The sequence below is a fragment of the Lactuca virosa genome, chromosome 5, assembly GCF_052849685.1.
Source record: "Lactuca virosa cultivar CGN04683 chromosome 5, Lactuca_virosa_CGN04683_v6, whole genome shotgun sequence".
NCBI lineage: Eukaryota > Viridiplantae > Streptophyta > Magnoliopsida > Asterales > Asteraceae > Lactuca > Lactuca virosa.
Window position 1 is genome coordinate 432832977 of NC_136430.1, and position 23308 is coordinate 432856284.

At 39.3% G+C, this 23308-nt stretch overlaps 1 protein-coding gene across 2 annotated transcripts; it reads left to right on the top strand.

The window, feature by feature from the left end:
- The first annotated feature begins 11335 nt into the window (after nt 1-11335).
- LOC145113364 (uncharacterized) lies at nt 11336-13199 on the top strand. 2 transcript variants are annotated; one of them, XM_079049466.1, is made up of 5 exons: nt 11336-11971; nt 12074-12150; nt 12228-12264; nt 12390-12504; nt 12594-13199. In XM_079049466.1, exons 1-5 carry the CDS (start codon nt 11689-11691, stop codon nt 13057-13059), a joined length of 978 nt encoding a protein of 325 aa, XP_078905592.1. In that variant the 5' UTR covers nt 11336-11688; the 3' UTR covers nt 13060-13199. The 2 variants fall into 2 exon arrangements, with proteins under 2 accessions (XP_078905592.1, XP_078905593.1); XM_079049467.1 differs by having other exon boundaries at nt 11347-11971; nt 12597-13199.
- The last annotated feature ends 10109 nt before the right edge of the window (nt 13200-23308 follow it).

Here is a 23308-nt window from a genome sequence, read left to right on the forward strand (position 1 = left end):
ACTCGCTCACTGCCTCCTGGATCACCAGCTCTGGATCCCGAACCTCTAGTGACCACCATGTTGAAAAATAAACATAAATTCATCATATCACCAGTAGAGTAACTCTCTACAACTTACATATATCAACCTCCGGCCTTGTGGTTTCCATGACATGCGTACGGATCATGTGCTTTCAGTAGTACGAGATCATACTGATGGGTTTGAGCCATAAGAACTTTCCTATGTGCACATGCAAACCCTAATGCTTGGATCTAGGTTTCTCTAATTGAACATGCAATGTATCCAAGGCTTACAATCCTAGATCTATAGAATACAATTGAAACATAACACATGAAATCAGATCTAGATGAATACCTTAAGTTGCTTGCTTGAATCTTCTTGATCTTAGAGCTTAGAGTCATAATTGTCACTCCTCTAATGGCTTACAAACACCAACTAGCAAGAGGTTTATTTTGAGAGAGAGGAGAGGTGTAGAAATCGACTCTAGGGTTCCCAAGGAAGCAAGGCCGCCGATTTCTCCAACCCATAGGGTCTATTAATACTATGAGCTACTAGGGTTACATCGTTAACCCTAATTGAATAACTTAGGCCTTAAGCAATCCAAGGATCCTTCTAGAGTAAGGCTTGGACGAATTCAAGGAGCCCATACTCCTTAATTTCGGCCACCCCTAGTTCTATAAGGATTCATAGCCCAAAAATACAACTATCACACAATTGACAGTTTAAGCCCCTTTATTCAATTAACCTCTTTTAGTCGCCAAATTAATTCCTAATTAATTTATGACTAATATTAATCAATGTTAGGCGTGTCAAACCCAACAAATAAAGGGTACAAATGACTCCTTAAACACTACTACTATGCACTAAAAACGTAGTACAAGGTAAGTAGGGTCGATCCACAGAGACACGGGACAAGTGTTTATACCTTTTTGCGTAAGGTACAAAAATGGTCACAGAATGGGGGGAATTTATAAGCAATGATTTAAACTATAGAATAAAACAATAAGTAAATGATTGATTAAGTGAAATAAGTTCAAGATTTGTAAGTACTCCAACTCTATGCAAGACAAATTAGCAATGTGAATCCATGGATGACAAGATATTTGTTTAATTCTATCTAAGTTGGTACTTGAAAGTGTTAACAAGCTCTAACACTTCCCATTCACCACAATAATGAACCAAAACAAGCTCTTTGATTAATCCTAACCTTACCAATCTAATCTAAACAAACTCTTAGAATTAGGTTGAAAGATTGCATTAAACTTTATGTGAATGTTCCCAACAACACTCAATACTCCTCATAAGCTCGGGAGCATAAGAATGTGTGAATAAGATTTACACTAAATTCATTCAATAGAAATCAGTTTAGTGCTTGTTACCTAGTCCAATTTACAAAACAATTACGGATTTTGCAATTAGATAACTTGAATGATCTAACCCTAATTCAAATGGCCAATAAGAATCACAATTAGAATCAAACATTTGATTGAAACAAAATCAAATTCACTAGATAGAAAATTGAAAGAAAACATCAAGTCATATGATTGAAATCACAACTAGAAGTCAAGACATAAAGTTGGAGAATCTAGGGTTCTAGCCACTCATGACTAGAACAAGATCACAAATCTAGAAAATGAAATTAAAGTTCTTACAAAATGAAATCAAATGTTCCCAAGTGTTAATCTACTTCCAATAGCTCTGAAAATCGCCTTCTCCCTGCCCAAAATCCGACCTCCCCTTTAAAAATGGTGAAAAACTGCTTTAAAACCCGCATTTACGTTTACACGGCCCGTGTAAATTAAAGGGTGCAATTTACACGACCGTGTAAACAAGAAAAGTAGAATGCTCCTGTATATGCGTTTACACGGCCCGTGTAAATTATAGGCTTCCATTTACACGGCCATGTAAACTCCTGTAAAACCAAAATCTTCATTTTCTTCATAACTTCCTCCTCCAACAATATCCTACCTCCAAAAGTCCCTAAAATATCACAAAAGTATGTGAATGAAATTGCCTCATGAAAAATCGTGAAAAACATGCAAAATGCATGAGTTTAAGCCTATATGCAATGTACTTTTATGAAATAAAGCTACAAAATGGGTACATGAAATGCACCTAACAATCAAATAATATTATTATTCCTTTAATATATTATTCTCATAATATATTAATATAATAATATCTCTTCTCTCTTTATAAATCACCCTGTCAAGTTGTTGTGGTGAAGGCAACCCAAAAGGACCATGCACAACCGGGTCAAGTACTTACCAAATATAGTTATGGGCTTAGACACTAATCCAACACATACTACCTTCCACACCTACCCGTATTTTTCTTAATAATTCCCACAAAACCCTTGGACCACTAAACCCTTTATGTTGGGTGCACACGCACCCTAAAACACACTCCTAAGGAGTGATTACAACTCTTAGTTCCACTAGGACTCTACAAATCCTGCTCAGGACCCATGAAACCTCCACTAACACTGCGGTCACCTCACATATGCTAACCGTAAATAGCGCCGGATCCGATAGACAGTCGAATAAGTGATTCTAACCTAAGCCCATAGCCAAACAAGGAACAAGAAGTAAGGCTAAATCAAGAATTCTAAGGCTATAAGATCCTAACTATGTATAATTATAGCGCTTATACTCAGCTAATAGCAGCAAAAATGTCGGTTCCAAATAAGCAATTCAAATAAATCTCCTAGGCTATAAGGAATCATGTATCAAACAATTCTATCATGCGATTCCTGAGGATCCTTAGCCTACATTCTAGCATGTAGTTCTATCACATAACATACATACATAATATGTGTGGGTATTCTGGGGAACTTCCTTGAGCTAAGGCTGATTGTACACATCCCATCCCTCTCGTGGTTATTAGGAAAACAATTTTGAAAATCTTTCCGCAGATCCTCAGTTTGAGTCTGGAATCACACGAATGCTCATCCAGTTCACTCAAACCAGGGCTCTGATACCAAATTGTAACGTCCCAAAAATCTGAGTAAAATTTTTCATATTATAAACACAATCCACAAGCCCAAAAGTTACCAAAACATTGTTTACAGATCTTAATAAGTCAAAACATTGAATCAAAGTATCAATCAACATAAACTGTGGGATGATGTGTACAATCGTGCCTTCTCCTTTCCCCGCTCATCCGAAGTACCTGAAACATTGAAATCAAAACTGTAAGCTAAAGCTTAGTGAGCTTCCCAAAATACCCCCTAATACAAACAATTACATATAGAATACAAGCATGCATACAGGTTTTGTTGGTCCTTGACCTCAACCCAACCATATCGGGTTTGTTGGTTTACAGTATAGAGCAGTAAAACCTCAACCCAACCATCTAGGGTTTGTTGGCATGTGGCTTCAACCCAACCATCCAGGTTTGTTGGCATGTGGCCTTAACCTCACCATACCGGGTATGTTGACTTCCAGCCTCAACCCAACCATACCAGGTTTGTTCGCGCGTGGCCTCAACCCAACCACCCATATGTCGACATATACACAACAAATCACACATAGAACTTATCATAGCAATCCTACATCCTAGGATACATAAACACAATAAATGGGTAGGCCTTTGTGCCTTAGACCCATTGGCATAGTGAGGGAACTCACATCTCAATCCGAACACAATCTGAAATAAGTCTCGACTCTGAACACCGACTCTACCCTTCACCTATTATGCAAATCACTGCCTAACCTTAGTTAATACCAAATCACCCAAAATACCCTTAGGTCAACATTGGTCAAACTCAATAAATCAGTCGAGTCAACCCAGCCGATTCGACCCACCCTCTTACGCGGGGTGTACTCAGTCACGACCAGAAAACGGGGGGCCTAACCGCATACGTGCGGCATACCATATGGTACGCCCAGTGTACGCAGTTGGAACTTCTCAACCAATTAAGTGCTTAATACATAAGCCTTTTTCGTCCAAATTACAGATCCAAGTCTTAAATGTTGTCCTTGACAATAAAGTTTCCAACTTTATGGTCTTGCATGGCCCTAAAGTTCTTAACACTAAAAACCCCAACATCTTAAGCCATTGAGACAACCAAACTAATGCATGGGGAATAACTAAGGGTAAAGAACACATTTTTATCACTCTAAGCCTAGAAAAAGTCCAAAAGGACAACCCATTTTATCTATAGCATGTCATGCACAAGAAGGCCATATTTGGGGACAAAAGTTCATAATATCATCATATACACAAGATCTAACAAGCTAATCACCAAGGTATGAACTTTTTACCTTCTGGAGATTGAGGATGATGCAAGACTTCTAGATCCAAGCTTGCCTCTAGCTTCCAAGCTTCACCACCACCTTTTTCTTCCTTTGAAACACACAAAAACACACTCTCAACCTTCAAAGTGCAACAATAGGGCTAGGGTTTGCAAGGGACAACATTTCAAATGATGGAGGCTGGAAATGGGATGAGGAAATGGGACTTAAGGTTCAATACATAGGGTGCAAACCCTAAAGATTAAGATTTATGTCCAGGCGAAGTAAGCCCTGCGTACTCCGAGTACGCCCATCATACCCCCCCAAAACGGCATCTTTCCACTTATACCCCCCTTACACTCAGCGTACCCTCTAGGTACGCCCCACGTAACGGCCAAAGTTGCCAAATCATAAATTAAAGCATTAGGAGGGGAAATTTACCAGGACTCGAGTGTAACACCTTTACACTTTAAGACAATCATGTCCCCAAAAGTCTAAGTGTTCCCCCATGCTTTAAGACTTTAACATCCCGATGTTTAGGTACTTCTAAATTCACCAACACGGCGTGAACAGATTTCAGGAGGCGCGGGTTTCATTATGGGCAAAACGGTGTGTTACCTCTTGGAACACGACGTGTTGATGACTGGAAAGAAACCCTAATCTTTCGGGTTTTTCTCCCTATTTAAAGGAATGAGGAGGCTAGGGTTTATTCACCCTCTGCCCCCATCAGCCCCATCAGCCCTGAAAGAAACCCTAATCATCTTGCCCTCCCATTTTTGAGCTAGTTTGGTGTTTTTGAAGCTTAAGAAGGAAGAAGGTGGAAGAAGGAAGCAAAGATCCAGCAAGCAAGCCCACATCCTTCAGTTTGGCACTCTTCTGGACCTTTGTAAGTGTCCAAGACCCGATTTTTATCATTCAAAGTTGTTAGATCTAGAGTTTTGTCCCTTTTGCTTCTTATTCTTGAATTTTGAAATGGTTAGATCTCATACAGTTTGCAACTTTATGAATCTCCTCGTCAAGGTGACCTAGTAGTGTCTTGGATCTGGTCTATAATCAAGTTTTGATGCCATGCATATAGATTAGGTCTTAAATCCTCATTTTGACCTAATATGGTTTCAAGACATGCACTGGACATGTATGCCTAAAAAGCACCAACCTTTGGGATGGTTTAGGTGTTAGAACCACTTCTGGAAAGGATGGACTTCAGACTTTAAGGATTAAGTGCATATTGGTTAAGAGCTTGCATCATCAAACTTTATGGTTTGGGTTTTGGACATTTTTGGTAGTCCCAATGGATAAAGTTGGAAACATTATCCTTTTTAATCACATTTTGGTCAAGATCTGAGCTTTGGAGCTTTTGGAGTCGAAGAGGCAGCTGAATGTATTAAGCTGTTGGAACTCAGGTGACCACGACGTGTTGGTTGAGGTTTTCCCGACTGTTTGGATGATGGTGGAACACGGTGTGGCTAAGGGGAACACGGCGTGTTGGGTCGACATGGACTGTTGACCTTGACCTTTGACTTTGACCAAGTTTGACCTTGAGGGCATTTTGGGTATTTTAGGATTTTGATGGAATTGCTCACTTGGTGGAAATAGGTACCGATTACAGAGCTGAGATTCGGAATCGGGCCTCATTAGTTCTGTTCAGTTTGCGAGGTGAGTTTTCCTTACTGTATATTACGGATCGAAGGCACCAATGTCGGCCCATTGGATTGATATCATGTACTGTAGTGATCAGTTAGATCGGTATCCAGTGTAGTGATCTATTATGTAACGACCCAATTTTTCAAAAGAAAATTTTCATTTTTGTTTAGCCAAAACACTTTTCCATAAACCATGAAATCCAAATACAATTGTTTTCAAATTCATAACATCAACATTTTATTTCAAATATCAGAGTGTCCTCATAAAATGTCTGAGAGAGTGCACACCGCGCCATCAAGCCTTGCCCTTGCCCTTGGGCTCAGATGTACCTAGAACAAATCCACAAACTGTAAGCTAATGCTTAGTGAGTCCCCCAAAGCATACCCCACACACAATCCACATAACACATATCATATTAGCTATAAAAGCTACATATATCTCATAAGCCATGCTTACTAACATATAAGGATGTCGTGGGCTCCTCCCAAGGTCTTATACCTTCATGCCATGAGCCCCCCATGGTCTTTACCTAGGAATGCCATGGGCTCCCCCACACGGTCTTATATCCAACTGCCACGGGCTACCCCCGGGGTCTTCCATGCAATAACATATATAATCAACTAGCATATCATATATCACAGAAGTATCTATCATACTACATAACTCATGCATAAACATATACGGAGGTCGTGGGCTCCCCCAGGGTCTTATACCATCATGCCATGGGCTCCCCCATGGTCTTTACCTAGGAATGTCACGGGCTCCCCCACATGGTCTTATATCCAACTGCCACGGGCTCCCCCCGGGGTATTCCATGCAATAACATACATAATCACTAGCATACCACTTAGCATAAAGCTAAATATCATAACACATATCTCTACTGCAGCTAGTGTACCACATATCGTAAAATGGGCCGGCCTTGGTGCCGTGGACTTATTGGTATGGTGAGAAGACTCACTTCTCGAATGCTGAACTGAGAACTAAGATCAGATGTATCCCACACACTGCTCCTCCTCGACTGCCTATAACCAACATGTGATTAACTTGTCATAATCCCATATTTACCCTCAAAGTCGACCCTGGTCAAAGTCAAGGTCAAGAGTCCATGTTGACCTCAACTCGTTGAGTGCATCCAGCAACTCGTCGAGTTCCTCCCGAGTCCATTCCACTGAATCCCGCATCAACTCGCCGAGTCACCCTAGCGACTCATCGAGTTCATCAAATGTCTAGAAAACTAATGTCCGTTCAGACCAAAACCCTAATCCTCCACTGCACTCATCCAGAAACTCATAAACGGGCAACCTTACCCCGACTCGTCAAGTCAGCTAGGGGACTTGACGAGTTCCTTCAGTCCCTTTCACATTCAAACCTTTTTAGTGGGATCTAAGGTCCCAAACTTCAGATCCAACCTCCCCTAGTGCAGATACCACGTAAAGTTGCAAACATTACGTGCATGCAAGGCCCTCCAAGGCTATAACATCAAAACTAGGCTTCTTACAAGGTTTTTGTGCATGGAAAGGGATAAGTTGCATAAAGTGAGAAACTTTATGTCATTGGGGACCTAGAGAGGTCCAGATCTGGAACCATATCCTTGTGATAAGTCCAAATCCGAGTTTGACTCCATTTTGCACCAAAAATGGCCATTTACTTCCAAGAAAAGGGATCTAATCAACTAGAGATCAAGGTGACGACTTTATACCTCAAGATGATGGCCAATACAGAGTAGATGTCGTATCTACTGCTTCTCTCCTTTCTCCTTCCTCTCCAAGCTCTAGAATCCTTCACAAATACCCCAAAATTACTCACAAAAGCTCTTACTCTCACTCAAGAAGGTGCAAGGTCGAACTAGGGTTTTCTCTGGCTAATACGGTGATAAGGGAGGCCACAAGAGGCAGATTATGTTCTTTAACTATGGTGCAAACCCTAAAAATTAGGGTTTCTCTTAACAGCTCCTACTCGTCGAGTCGAGGCCTTCCGACTCGTCGAGTAGAACCCAAACCCCGCGTCCTCATAATAGTCTCTACTCGACGAGTTGGAGCACCCCAACTCGCCGAGTCCATGCACAAAACCCTAAAACTTATATAAATTAATAAATACCTGGAACATGTGTTACATATTAGATCGGTATCCTGGTATATAGGATGATGTTATGCTTAGTGATCTGTAGATATGTTTGACTGACAGTAGACCGTTGTATGATTATCTGTTATATGTGCACATGTTTGGTCGTCGACTAATGTATATGTTATCAAATATACATTTAACAAATATTCTTAGATTTATCAATAATTCGATGGTTTTTATATCCACGTGTAGCTATCAACAAGTACTACAACTTTCATTTGGACTTCGTCGGCTAATTTTCACTATATTTTTCGTTTTACGGTCCGAGAAGACTTAGACTGTAAATAACGTTTTGAAATTCATCACTTCTTCATACGAGTCAGATTTAGGCGTTTTTTATATGCATGCTTTCCTAATTACAATTACTACGACTTTCATTTAGATAACTTAGACTAATAAGCAACCTATCTCCGATTCATATTTTACGACATATGTTGTCGTATCGGGTTGAATGTGAGACTTACATAAATCATACTTCCTCATACGAAATCAAAATTAAGCGTTCTTTATATCCATGCGGTCATGATCATCACTACTACAACTTTGCTAAGATTATTTGTCCTAAATAATCTTTTATTTTTATTATTTATTTTATCGCTTCAACGATAAATTTTATATTAAGGTTTTCTAGAAATATTATATAATCCTAATATTTGTCCACATAATATGTATACGATAAATATTAATTAGCTCGTAACACATACGAAGAACAATTACTCAAATTAATGTTTTTAATTGTTCGATATTATTATTATTATTATTATTATTATTATTATTATTATTACCCTCTAAACGTCTAGCCTGAATTTGCGGACGTTACAATCCATAAGATGTAAAAACCCACATCAAAGCACTGAAGATAAAATGTAACCCAGCCTTTGATGCTTTCACTAAGGAATTAAACAACAATTACCTTGTGATTAAACATAAACCACTCAAAACTCGTTTGAATGAGGCAAAGGATCGACGACCAAACTAACAAACCAAAGAACCCAACAAATCAATCGTTCTCCCTTTTGCATCTCTCTTAATCTCTCATGATATGATGATCATATAAATAAACTCATTGAAAAGGAAAAACAAATAAATAAACCAAAATCTTTGTATGAAAGAGAAAGATCTCTATACATGGTGGAGAAGTGGTTGTCATAAATGGAGGCATGGTTAGGTCACTCTTAGGGAGGAGGCAAGGTGGAGAAGACAAGATCGAGATTATGGATTTTTGGACGGTGTTTGCAACCATGACAACTGAGGGATTCATACCCATGGAACTTAAGGTGGGACTACATGTCGATGAGAACGAGGTTTTGCGACGGGCGGCGACATTGGGGGCGTGCTCGGGGGTTATTGATTTTTTGTGAGGTTTCCGGCGACCGAGAAGCACATGGGGCGGCTAGGAATAAGTTTTCGACAACTGTGGTTATCGGCTTCTAGTGAGGTTTCCGACGATAAAGTAGTAGATGAGACGATGATGGTCAGGTTTCTGGTGAGATAAGAGAGATCCTCAATGGTGAGTGGTAGTGTAATGTGGGGATCTCATATAGGTAGAAAGACAAAATGAAAAACTAAAATGGAAATGGAGAAGGAAAAAGGGAAAGGGAAGCGGAAATGGTTGGGGGAAAGTGTGGTTGGTGGGGTGTTTACTTTTTTATTTCTGTTTCTTTTTTAATTAAAAAAACGACAAATAACCAATAAAAATTTAAAAAGAAATTATTAAGGGTAGAATAGCCTTTTGTACATCTGATAGGGACCAAATGTGTAACGAAAACATATAATATGGACTATCCGAGATAAAGAAAAAAGTTGACAGGGATCAAAAATGCAAATTAACACAAACCACAGGAACCATTCGTGTAGTTTACCCTTTTATATATTATGCAACGAAAATTATTGTTTAATTTGAAAAAAATCGAAAGAAAAATACTAAAATGAATTTGTGAACAAGAGGAATCTTACGGGGAAAAAGAAGAAATTTGTTTTTTTCAACGGAGAAGAAGGAGAGGGTCATAAGTCATAACAGTAACCCAAAAGGAATCCGTCAAAGACCGACATACCGGATAGCATCCATTGGGCCCCGCACCATAATTTCAAAACTCACAAAATAAATTAAAATATTATTTACCAATTTTTTATTTATTAATTTACACATTAACATTATCATTTTTATTATGTATTTAATTTTTAACAAATTCAGTATAAATTAATATATTAACTTATGAAATTGTTTCATAAGTTATAATATATTCGTTTCATATTTATTGTTTTTTTTATTTTTGAAGTCTTTATTCTTAACTTTAATTTTAAATATTTTTGTTTTTAGTATATAATATTTAATGTAAAATATATATAAATGAATTTTGTTTTAATTGTCTCTTCATTGTTATAAGTTTCATTAAATAATTTGTACCACAAATAAAAATATTTAAGGTCAGAATTAAAGAATAAATATTTCAAAAAAAAAAAAAAAAAAAGACAATATATATACAACGGAGGGAACATAACATTTATAACAAACTAAAATATGACTACAAAATCGATAAAATTTTCAATCCTTGATTAGCCTTATAAAATATTATTAACATTTTGAAGATGTTTTGAACGATAATTAAATCGTTTGATTCATTCTTTTACCCATTTGATTTGTCAGCAATAGAACATTATATAAAATGTAAAAATTTGTAACATACTTAATTTGTATCATTTCATCCATGCAACATATTTTTTTTAATAATTTAATGTAACAAACTTATGATTTTTACCATTTCACCTAAATGTTACGTACATAAAGAACAAATTTTTTTAATTACATAGTAAAATGGTAGATTCGCTATATAAAATGGTTAAATTTACGAAATAAAAACGTATATAACGTAGATTAATTAATGCAAATAACAAATGTATATTTACACAAACACTTACGACATGACTCAAAAGTATATATTTATATAAATTAATGAAATTGTCTCATGTGAGAAACGCTGACCATATCAACCATATATGCATGTGGTCCGATCGAGTCCTATCCAATTGATTACGTGACTGATATATATGATTAAGAAGGTTATAACTTATAAGAAAGATTATATATGCATGTGAACCCATGAAAAGAAAATAGCGTAGGATCGAGTCATGGTATATATCGCAGAGAGTATGTAGGGTGTTATGAGTCTAGAAATTAGGCATACAATTAAATAGCATTAATTAATATAGACGGGTAGGGTATGGAATGGTGAAGAAGTCCTCTATATATAACTCATGGACAATTTTCCTCTTTGAAAATTTAGCCTTAGCTAGCTGACCTTTCTCCATGCTTAAATATACTTGATCTATGTATTAAGTCCATTCCACACATAGTACACATGGTCCCATATATGGTGATGGCCCATGCATTTATTGTATGTATGTATGTTTATGTATGTATGTACATGCAATTAGAACAGAATATTTCATTTATTTATTGAAGCATACATATAGACAAGTCCATGCTTCGACTTTCAAAGGGTCTTAGTCATGCCCATCTACCTCCCAGATTCAAAGCTAAATTTATCACATCAAGACTTGCTATAATTTGAAAAGGCAGACTGTGTTCTCATGACAATATTTCTTTAAAGATTGATGAATTCAAGAACTGATGTCAGTTAGTTTCTGGTGTTCAAAAGCTTGGAAAGATTAATCAGGAAAGATGATGGAAGATGGTGATTGCGATTGTTCAGATATGAAAGATCGCTTTTGTTGCAGGAAACTCGAGGATGATGATGATGATGATGAAAGACATGAGGGGAACAAGGCAAAGTCAAGTGAGAGCTCAGGCAATAACAGTGTGGTGGATCAAGTAGAGGGTGAGAAGATGGATGCATCTACTCGAGTAAGGCAATATGTTAGATCCAAGATGCCTCGATTGAGATGGACTCCAGAACTTCATCTCATATTCGTGCGAGCTGTGGAGCGACTCGGTGGTCAAGAAAGTAATCCTTTTTTGACTAAATCTTTCTTGAAATTCAACTTCTCTTTTAGGGTTTTTGTTTTTTTGTAACCATCTTTCTTTGAATTACTTCGTGTTTCTGTAGGAGCAACTCCTAAACTGGTGTTACAGCTAATGAACATGAAGGGTTTGAGCATTGCTCATGTGAAAAGCCATCTACAGGTAAAAATTCATAAATTAAATAATAAATTTCTTGTTATAAACTTCAAGCTTCATTTATAATTTTCTTACGAATATAGATGTATCGGAGCAAGAAGATCGATGATCAGGGCCAAGGTATGTTGAAAAGCTCATGTCTTTAATTAACCATAGTTTGATATTTGCTATTTCTAAATTAGGGTCAAGATTCTTGATCTTTCTTGATTTGCAATGGTTAAACTTCTTTTACTTTCCTTTTTTAGTAATAAACGAGGGAGATCACTACTACACTGGGAGAAACAGTCATCATGTTCAAAGTTTATGGCAGCTTCCCATGTTTCGTCCAAGATTAGTTAGGGCGCCTAATCCAATTCCAAGGTACCCATTTCATTTTGCTTTCGTAATATCACTCGTTTTATTCTTTTGTTTCTTGCCTTTAACACGATTTAATGACACTATCCATATAGCAGTTATGGGACAAGCATGGCAGATCGTGGCTTAGTCAACGGCCATGGAAGTTACTGTACTAGCAAGATTTTGAACTCATCCATGGTGGAACAAGATTACAAGATTGCCCACCATGAGATGCAACAATGGGTAATGAAACAAGCTTTATGCAACATGACTAGGTCAACTCTAGTAGATCACCAACTCATCAAAAGTCAAAGATTTGACAACCCAATTGAAACAAAGAAGAGAAAAGCAGTAGACAATGGTCTTGATTTGAATCTATCATTAAGTATGAAGCTAAGATCACGAGAAGAAGAAGAAGATTATGCAGATGAAGAAGTAGATAGCTCTTTATGTCTCTCGTTATTTCCTTCTTCGGAGAAGAAGGAAAAGCAGTTTAGGGATCCACATGGGTCATCGAGGTTTAGCGAATGTGCAAAGAGTCCAAGATTAATGGCGAGTACTCTAGATCTGACTATATGAATTCGAGAATTCTAGTGAGATCTTGCTGGTACTCGCTTATTTTTAGGGTTTGTAAGGTTTTATTTGACGGATATTAATTATTAATGTTCTTCACAAGCACTTAATTATTAGTATATTAGTTCGTAATTGACTTTCATGAATTGATCTGTTAATTTTATTGATGTTTGTATAAAAACTTATGTTGCTTGTCGTAATTTCTTCTTGGCTTCTTCCAAAACCGATGCTCAAATCCTGGGTTCCCATTAATTAGCATGTGGAAATAACTACAAAAACACTACGACTGCTTAAAATTTTTGAATCAAAAATAACTTACGCTTATTTTATGATACATGATTTTTAGTTTTTCACGAATGAAGAATAGCAATTTAGGGTTTTCAAAACATACATTGAAAACTCTATGTGGTGATCATAAGCATCTTATAAGGGAATATTTTTAGTTGAATGATTAATAAGGGGAACAAATAATTATAACTATTTATGTCTGTATTCATTACAAGAATTAGAGTTGAATGATTATTTTGTCGCTGAAGTTATGATTTTTTTCCAAAAAATTAATGACGTGGTTTCACTTGGTCTTTAATTTTTATCTTGAAATTTCTTTAATCCATTCGTACAAAACCCATTTTGATGATAAACAAGATTATCAATTTCGATCGAATTTCACACACTAATCCAAGATGAAGTTCAGGTTATCTCCTTTTAGTGGATTAAAAGTCATCGAAGAAAAAGAAAAACCAATCGAAACCTGTAACTTCAATTGATAAATTGCTGATAAAAAAATGTATGTGATTACAAACATCCATATAAAAGTTACAAACTTATTGAAATCTGATGGTGGTGGTTGCAACCCCATCTTTATTATAACTAGAAAGAGCAAACATTCTTGCCATGCAATGAACATTGATCCATGATACAACACAATCTCCTAAAATTAAGCTGAACATATATTGTCTTTACTTGTTCAGTTCTTGTTGTTTACAAAGACTTTCAAATCCATTGTGCTTCCCTATGCATATATATGTATTTTTAATCTTGGTACACGATTAGTACATGCTCCAATGTCATTATTTTAATCTTTTCTTTCGTTAATTTTATTATTTTCCTAAATATTTTTTCTCCATGATCCAGCATCTCCCAAAAATGGTAAAAAAAAAAAAAAACCCCTATGAGGCTAAGTGCTTTGCTCACAAAAGGTTTTAATTTTTGGTTTGGTTAATTCATAATATAAATTCTTATAGGTTCGTTTAGGCTATAAGGACAAGTTATCAATAAGTTTGATCATATATACTTATTATACCACCACTAGAGTTCCAAAGAGCCAATGCAAGAAGGTCACCGGCTAGCTTAGTAAGACCCAAGAGGGTCATCGGCTAAATTATTAATTAAATGCAAGCAGCCTTACTTAACGGTAGAAACATATTAGACGGACCATTAATGGTGAACGAGGCTAACACATGGGCTAACAAGGATCAAAAAAAAGGATGTTCGTTCTTAAAGTGGACTTCAAGAAGACTTTCTACACGTTTAATTGGAATTTTTTGTATGACTTATTAGATCAAAATGGGTTTCGGGACAAAATGGTGATATTGAATTGGGGCTTGTATATAGACCTGTCAACGGGGCGGGTTTGGAGCGAATCACCCTTGATCCAAACCCGTTTAAAAAAATAAAAACATGATCCGCCCCGCTCCAATAACCCTCAGGGTCTTGAATAGTCGAATCCATACCCGTATCCACCGAATCAACGAATACCCGACCCATTAACCCGACCCTTTTATAATATTAAATTTTCATAATTTTTATGTGTTCCACAAAGTAATATTTCTCAAAAAGATAAAATGTCTACTTAAACAAGATGTACATTAATTAATACTCAAAGTCCAATACAATAAAAATCATATTTTACTTAGACATCGAGTGGTATATTTTGTTGTCATATATATATATATATATATATATATATATATATATATATATATATATATATATATATATATATATAATGGGGCGGGTTATAAGTGGAGCGGATCGACAATGATCCATACCCGACCCATTTATTAAAAGGGTAAACGGGTATGAATCGTAAACGGGTAAACGAATCGAAAATTACAATCCAAACCCGTAAAATTCTTACGGGTTTGGAGCGAATCAGGGTCAAAACCCGCCCCATTGACAGGTCTACTTGTATATCCTCGGCTAGAGTCTCAGTGATTGTTAATGGGTCCCTAACCTAACATTTTGTTTTGGGATAAGGAGTTCGGCAAGGGAATCCCTTCTCCGCTTTACCTTCTATCATTGTTATGGAAGATCTTAAAGTGGTTATGCCAAAAGCTTTAGACGATGGATTGTCAAGGATGGTTTATATAGTCGTTAGGGACATGATTGAGAGAATTAGAGATATTGTTTCTTTGAAGACTACATCACCAAAGAATGAGCAAAGAGTTGAGGAATCATTATGTCAATTGGGAATATCATACACAAATAAATCGATTCTTGATTGCAAGACGCGGTGGAACTCTACATTTTTATGTTGAGTGCTGCTATAAATTGTAAAGACATATCCATACACTTAAATCCAAGAGAGTCGAATTATACTTTTTTGCCAGCTCACCTTGATTAGGAGTTAGCCAAGGAGGTATGTGAAAGATTACAATTACTATATGAGATAATTGTTATGTTTTCTTGTTCAAAGTATTCTATGTAACACCCCTCATTTTCGGGTTTGATATTTAAACTTTTGTGAATAATGACTATGGAATGAAATATGACTAAGTGTTTTGCAAACTTGCTTTGCGATGTGGAATATGTTGGAATTTGTTTAAGTTTAGGTTTCAACAACTCATAAAATAAGGAATTTACATCTTTTAAAAGCTTGAACAAGATAAACCAATTTTATTCCACCAAAGATCATGTACTTTATAGGAACATGCAAGATAAAATCAACCAAAAAGGGTTATAAGAACAACAACCTTTGAATTCTTTAGTCACCTGGAGAGATTGGAAGTTAGTGAAGATGACAAGAACTTGAAGTTGGGGTCCTCTAAAGAAAGTCCACCACAAGCTCCAACACCAACGAATGTTAGTCCGACTTTTGCAACATACAAACTCTTAAGCTTGAAGCACCAAATCTGAATTTGGTCTTCAAGAGTGTAACGACCTAAATTTTCTACATCTAATTATCAAAGGGATATATTAGAGTTTTCTACACAAATGCAGAATTCTATAAAAATAAAACACTTTACATCGCATGGTTAATCTAAGGTTTACAATGAAATCTAACCATAAAAATGACAACAAGGAAGTACAAAGAATAAAATTCTATTCTTCTAATCTAAGTCATTGTGCCCATATCTTCTCACGTACTACGACTGCTACATGAACCTGCAAAACATAAAACATCTCTACAACATAAGACAACAACATCTGGTGAGTTATATTCTTTCTATTTTTTTCATGTTTATCTACTCTTCTTCTTTCTCTTTCTATCTTTCCATACTCTAACCTCCTTCTAGTTTCTTTCTCATACTTTGCAATCGAATCTCTTCTTCTCATAGCATACATCGCTATTCTTTATCATCCATCTACCTCTTTTACTTTTTTCTCATGCCTTCTCATATCCTCTGTCTCATCCTCTATCCTCTACTCTTCTTCTCTACTCTTTTCTTCTCAACCTATACTCTTTGTTAGCCTCTTCTCAGGCTCATCTTGTAACGACCCGAATTACTCACTGGCTTAATATGGGTCTTAATCGATTAAGTCACAAAGTTGGCCCAAAAACATAAAATTTCTCATTTTACCCTTTGGCCAAAATGCATCTTCTCATGCATTTCTTCTCTTGAACTTACTCATCTGATCTCATCTTAGTAACTTAAACTTATTTTGGCCATTTTCATGAAGTTACAGCTTCATAAACTTACCAAATTCTAATAATTGTCCATTTTTCTCTTTTGGTCAATATTTGACTAAAACTCAAATCTCTCTAATATTTGGGTTCATACAAAGAGAGTGTATTTTCTTCAACCAACTAATAGAGAGAAGAGAGAATGTGTATAATTTCGTTCAAGGCAAGTGAACCAAAGAGAGTGAAACCCTTTTTCACTTATATTTACTCTTTTGTTTCATTCAGGGTGCATGCAAGACTTTAATTGATGTGGAAACAACACCATGCACTAAATGGAGAGTGCTAATGTAACATCCCAAAATTCAAGACCAAAAATTTCATTTTAATTAAGTTATTATAAAACCAACAGTATAAGAAAGCATCCATAATAACGTTCCATGTCAAAACCAAAGTGTCAATAATCAAAACATGTTATCATAAAATAATATCAGAGTGTAATCCCAAAGATCTCATGTGCGGAAAACATAGTGTGATGCGCTGCGATCGAGCCGGCTCCTTTCCTTTGAAAACGAAGTACCTGAAACCAAAACTATAAACTGTAAGCACGAAGCTTAGTGAGTTCCCCCATCATACCACATACCATATAAACACATAGTTCTTAGCATATTTGGGAGCTGGCCTCCCCTTCGGTATCTTTCAACTGGTAACTGCCTAGCATATCTGGGTGATGGTCTCCCCTTCGGTATCTTTCAACTGGTAACTGCCTAGCATATATGGGTGATGGCCTCCCATTCGGTATCTTTCAACCGGTAACTGCCTAACATATCTGGGTGCTGGCCTCCCCTTCGGTATCTTTCAACCGGTAACTACCTAGCATATCTGGGTGCTGACCTCCCCTTCAGTATCTTTCAAGCGGTAACTTCCTAACATATCTGGGTGTTGGCCTCCCCTTCGGTATCTTTCAACCGGTAACTGGGGACTATTTCACCCCTACCACTACCATATAATAACATAACATGAACATACTGCTAGGCATGTATGGGTATTGTCTACCCCTTCAGTATATTTCAACCGGTATTCGGGGAGTATTTCACCCCTACTACTACTAACACATATATCATAGCATCCTAACACATAAAGCATATCTGTAACATCCCAATTTTCAAGTCCAAAAATTTCTTTTTAATTAACTGACTCATAAAAACATTCATAAGAAAATACTGTGAAAACATGTAACGCCCCGATTTTCAGGTATTGTTTAAATAAGATTTTTGGGTTAAGCTCTACTCTACCAGTTGGTTGACCTACTCGTCGAGTAGCAGCGGGGTAGGATCGCGTGTTAAGTGACCTACTCGACGAGTCCATATTGGGACTCGGCGAGTAGGAGCTGGCAGATGAAATCCTAAATCTCGGGGTTTGCACCCCTATTTAAAGGAACCTCAGCCTCCTTTGGCCTCTTTACAGTCTTTGAGAGCCCCTTAAAACCCTAATACGTGTGTGTGTGTGCCCATTGTGTGATTGAAGCTTGAAAAGAGAATCTTTGGAGGGAGAAGGCTTAGAGGAGAAGGATATTGGAGCAAGTAGAGTGTGGGAAACAACTCTTATCTCAGTTATCATCTTCTGGAGGTAACCAAATCACCTTTTCCTTGTTAATCTCTTCTATTGGTTGAGTTTTAGGGTTTTTGGTGAGACATTAAGTTGGAAAAATGAGCTATGGGCTAGATCTGAGTTTGCGACTTCATATCTGGACCCTCCTTGGATTCTATAAGCATAGAGTTACAGTCTTGGTCATGATTGAGGTCCCTTTTGAGCATAAAGTTCCATTAAGAACTTAAAATAGGCATTTAGAGCCTTTATAGCCATGCATGCACGTAAAATTTGCAACTTTACGTGATAAGCGTGCCCTAGAAGCCTGGATCTGTGATTTGGAGCCGCTGCATGGCTCAAAACAAGTCTGTATGGAAAAGGGACTGAATGGACTCGGCGAGTCGCAAGGTTGACTCGGCGAGTCACATGAAGATGGCCGTGGACTCGACGAGTTGGATGAATAACTCGGCGAGTCCGATGAAGATTACCATAAGACTCGACGAGTTGAAGAACAACTCGGCTAGTCGGATGAGTTTTCCCTAGGATATGTATGTGTGTGTATCCGTCGAGTTGCAAGGAGGGAACTCGACGGGTGGCCTTAAAGTTTGAACGAGAATCGAAGCAACTCGACGAGTCACCCCGATGACTCGGCGAGTTGGATTGTGCTTCAAGGAACTCGGCGAGTAGCCGAGGGTACTCGGCGAGTTGGGGTCAACATGGACTGTTGACCTTGACTGAGGACTTTGACTTTGACCAGGGGTTGACTGGTGGGTTATGGAGTACCTTATAGAGTTAAGGACTTATGAGTGTATTGTACTATGGTCATAGGTGGTGGAGCCTGTGTCAAGTGATCCGAGAGTTGGAGTTTACCTTTCGAGTCGACATCTGCGAGGTGAGTTATCCTCACTATATCGATAGGGTCTACGGCACCAAGGTCGGCCCTTTAGTTGTTATTGTTATGGTATGCTACATATGGATTTGATCTGCTAGATCGGAATCAGGGTAGACAGTATGTTATGTTTTTATGATCCGTAAGGATTGGTATGTTAGTGACCTGCTAGGTCGGTACTCTAGTTACGAGAGGATTCTATGATTGATGATCAGTGTGACAGTTATGTTTGATGTTTGTATATGTTAGTATGTGATAGTTATGCGAACATGGTTATTTACTTGTTGGTTGGGTTGAGGCGGTCCTGCTTTGTGCTGACGGCCAACATACCCTATGAGCGGTCCGGGGAGACTGCAGGCCCACGAGGCGGACCAGTCATGCCGAAGGCTCGGGATGGATTCAGATAGACGGTAGGCCCAGTAGGGCGGACCAGTCAGGCCGATGGCCCAGTATGCATGTTGATTGATTGATTGATTGACTGATTGTTGCTGACATGGTATTGTCAGTGTGGTATTGGTATTTTGGGGGTAGCTCACTAAGCCCTCGGGCTTATAGTTTTCAGTTTATTGTTTCAGGTACTTCAGGAGATCATGGCAAGGCGAAGGCGTGACCGTACCGCTCCTCATCCTTATGATCTGTTTATGGGACACTCTGATGGATATTGATTTGAAAACATTTTTGTAAACAATACTATTTGACTTTTATTTATGGTTGAAAAAGTTTAAATTTGGCGTAAAATTTTTGGATGTTACAAGTTGGTATCAGAGCCTTGGTTTGAGTGAATTGGAGGAACACTCGTATGAATCCAGTCTCAAATCAAGGGGATTTTCGGAAGGAATGTTTTAAAAATGGTTTTCAAAATAAAGGATGGAGGATGCAGAGGGTACGATCAGCCGAAGCCTGTAAGTAAACCCCAAAATACCATACAGTTATTTGATATTCTGATATGTTAGAACAACATTCTAGTGCTAGGCTAGGGATCTTTAGGAATCGCATGATAGAGTTGCCTGATTATATGATACCTATTATCCTAGGGTTTCTTGCATATGGAATTGACATCATAACTGTAGATGTTTAGTATATGCATCACGGCTGTGTATAGTCAAGATCTTATAGCCTGAGAATGTCTGATTCGACCTTAGGGTAGGATTGGATATTCGAAAATCTATCGGGTCCAGCGTTATGTGCGGCTAGCATACACTAGCGCTGCAGGGGCTGATGGAAGTTCCATGGAGGTGTGAGTTGTGCAGAGCTGTGGGATCAGTTGTGAGATAGGCGGTGTCCCCTAGTATTGAGGGTTGAGCGCACATTGTGTTGAGTATAGTATTAGGGCGTTGTGGTGATACTTGAGACAAATATGGGTAGGTGTGGAAGGTAGTATGGGCCCGTACTACTGAAAGCACAGGACCCACACGTGTAGCAAGGAAGTCACAACCCCTAGGATTTGTGGGTTTTGGTCTCCCGATATTATGTTGTTTATCTGATGTCTTGAATGTACCTTTCAGTATGGTGGTGACGAGACGTTTTGCTGTTGGGTCTGGATCGGGATCCAGGTCAGGATCAGGGTCCGGGGACGGAGGGCCAGAGGTGTCGGTAGCACCTGAGGCCGAGGTGCAGATGGGGACTGAGGAGCTGGATGCTAGGATCCGGGAGATTCTGCACGATGAGGTCGCTGCGGCTTTCCGAGCGCAGCTACCAGAGATGTTTGGGTCGATCAAGACCGCGATGGTCGAGTATTTTGATGAGCGATATGCAGCTCTGGCGGAGACAACGGCCGCTGCAGCCACTTCGACTGTAACTGCGGCAGGGGTTGGAGGAGGAGCCGGTAGGGCCTTCCAGTACCGGGACTTCGATAATACGAAGCCCCCGACATTTGATGGTACTCAGGATGCGATCAGAGCTATGCGGTGGTTGCCTGACGTGGAGGGTTGTTTCTTCACGTGCTCATGTCCTGCTGACCAGAAGGTCAGGTGTGCTCTGAACCTGCTTAGGCTCGGGGCAAAGGACTGGTGGAGATTGACGACAGGTTCATATTCTAATGATCAACGGGCTGCTGTTACTTGGGAGCGGTTCTGGGATATGTTTCGCACCCGCCACGTTCCGCGCGTGGAACGGGAGCGGCTTGCTCAGGAGTTTTTGACATTGAGACAGGATGGGGAGTCTGTGATGGAGATTACCCGGATGTTCACTGAGAGGGCTATGTTTTGCCCGGAGTTTGCGTCGGAGCAGTCTCAGATGACTCGTTATCCGAGTATGCTCAAGACGGATATACGACAGTTTGTGGCTACACAGCGTTGTGAGAGCCTCCTGGATCTACAGGAAGCCGCGAGGCGGCGTGAGTTGGAGATAGAGCTGCAGCTGAAGGAGCAGCATCAGGCACCGGCACAGTCTCAGCTGGCGCCTAAGCGGTCTAAGACCGCTGATGTACGGTCTGGGGGTCAGCAGAGCCGCACTTGTGGAAAAAGTGGCAGGGTTCACTCGGGAGTTTGTAGAGCAGGAGGTGGGTGCCATAAATGTGGCAAGGAGGGGCACTATGCCAGGGGCTGTCGTCAGTCCGCCTCTCCAGCAGATATGCGGATTTATTACCATTGTCATCAGGTTGGTCATGTGAAGACCAACTGTCCGCAGCTCGCCGCCAAGTCGGCACAGGGTCCCGCGCCAGCCACTGTGAGGATTGGATATGGGAGGCCAGTTAGGGTGGAGCCTCCGAAGGCTCAGGGTCGCGCCTTCCAGCTCACGGTCGAGGAGGCCAAGGCAGCACCGGATGTGGTTGCTGGTACGTTTCTATTCTCTGTCTCAGTTATTGTATTGGTGTTATGCTTATTGATTGTACCTGTGGTTAGGTACGTTTTTAGTGAATTCTTTGCCCGCTTTGGTATTATTTGACTCGGGGGCGAGTCGGTCGTTTGTATCTCGGACCTTCTCTGGAGGGTTCAGTGTGCCGATAGATGATCTTGAGTGTCCATTGTGAGTTTCGATCGCCAACGAGCACGAGGTTTCTGCTTCCTCGGTCTACCGGGGATGCGAGTTGGAGATTTTCAGGGTGTCCTTCCCGATAGATTTGATTCCTATCCCCATGGGGGATGTATGCGTGATTGTAGGGATGGATTGGCTTAGCCGTTTCGGCGCCATGATCGACTGTGAGGGACAGCGGGTGGTGGTTCGAACACCAAGTGGGGGAGAACTGGTAGTATATGGTGAGGGTACCAAGTTGGGATCAGGGTTTTGTTCGGCAGCCAGGGCTCGACAGTATATTCAGCACGGGTGTGCCGGTTATTTGGCGTATGTGGTAGATACGCGGACTAGGGATCAGCCCTCGGTTTCTGAGGTCCCAGTAGTTAGAGAGTTTGCTGACGTGTTTCCGGAGGAGTTGCTCGGAGTGCCTCCGGAGAGGCAGGTCGAGTTTAGGATTGATCTAGTGCCGGGTGCGGCCCCTATCGCTAAGGCGTCGTACCGACTGGCACCGCCAGAGATGCAGGAGCTGCTGGGTAAGCAGTTTATTCGTCCGAGCAGTTCACCCTGGGGAGCACCGATCCTTTTCGTCAGGAAGAAGGACGGTTTGCACAGGATGTGCATTGACTATAGGGAGCTGAACAAGTTAACGGTGAAGAACCGTTATCCGCTTCCGAGGATAGACTGTAACACCCCATTTATTAAATAAATAAATTAATTAATTAATGAGCGAGTAGTAGCCCAAAAATCAATAATTATATAGCAGGGTGTTGGCCTCGAGGAGCTAATTGTCACGGTTTTAGAAGTTGGGGGTTAACAGTGTACGTTCCGAGATTTATTTAGCAAAGATTCTTAAAAGACAGAGGGTGTTTGGCAAATTCCGGATTTAAATTGAAATAAAATCTTGAAGAAAGGGGCTATATGGTAAATATGGGACCTGAATCGTTATGAATTTGGATGTTGGGGGTTATTTTGTAAAT

What these genes read in the sequence shown, in the direction of transcription:
- LOC145113364 (XM_079049466.1), top strand. Translation starts at nt 11,689, where the DNA reads ATGATGGAAGATGGTGATTGCGATTGTTCAGATATGAAAGATCGCTTT. An exon ending in ATGTGAAAAGCCATCTACAG is followed by an intron (nt 12,151 to 12,227) that starts GTAAAAATTCAT and finishes TTACGAATATAG; the next exon opens with ATGTATCGGAGCAAGAAGAT. An exon ending in GCGCCTAATCCAATTCCAAG is followed by an intron (nt 12,505 to 12,593) that starts GTACCCATTTCA and finishes CTATCCATATAG; the next exon opens with CAGTTATGGGACAAGCATGG.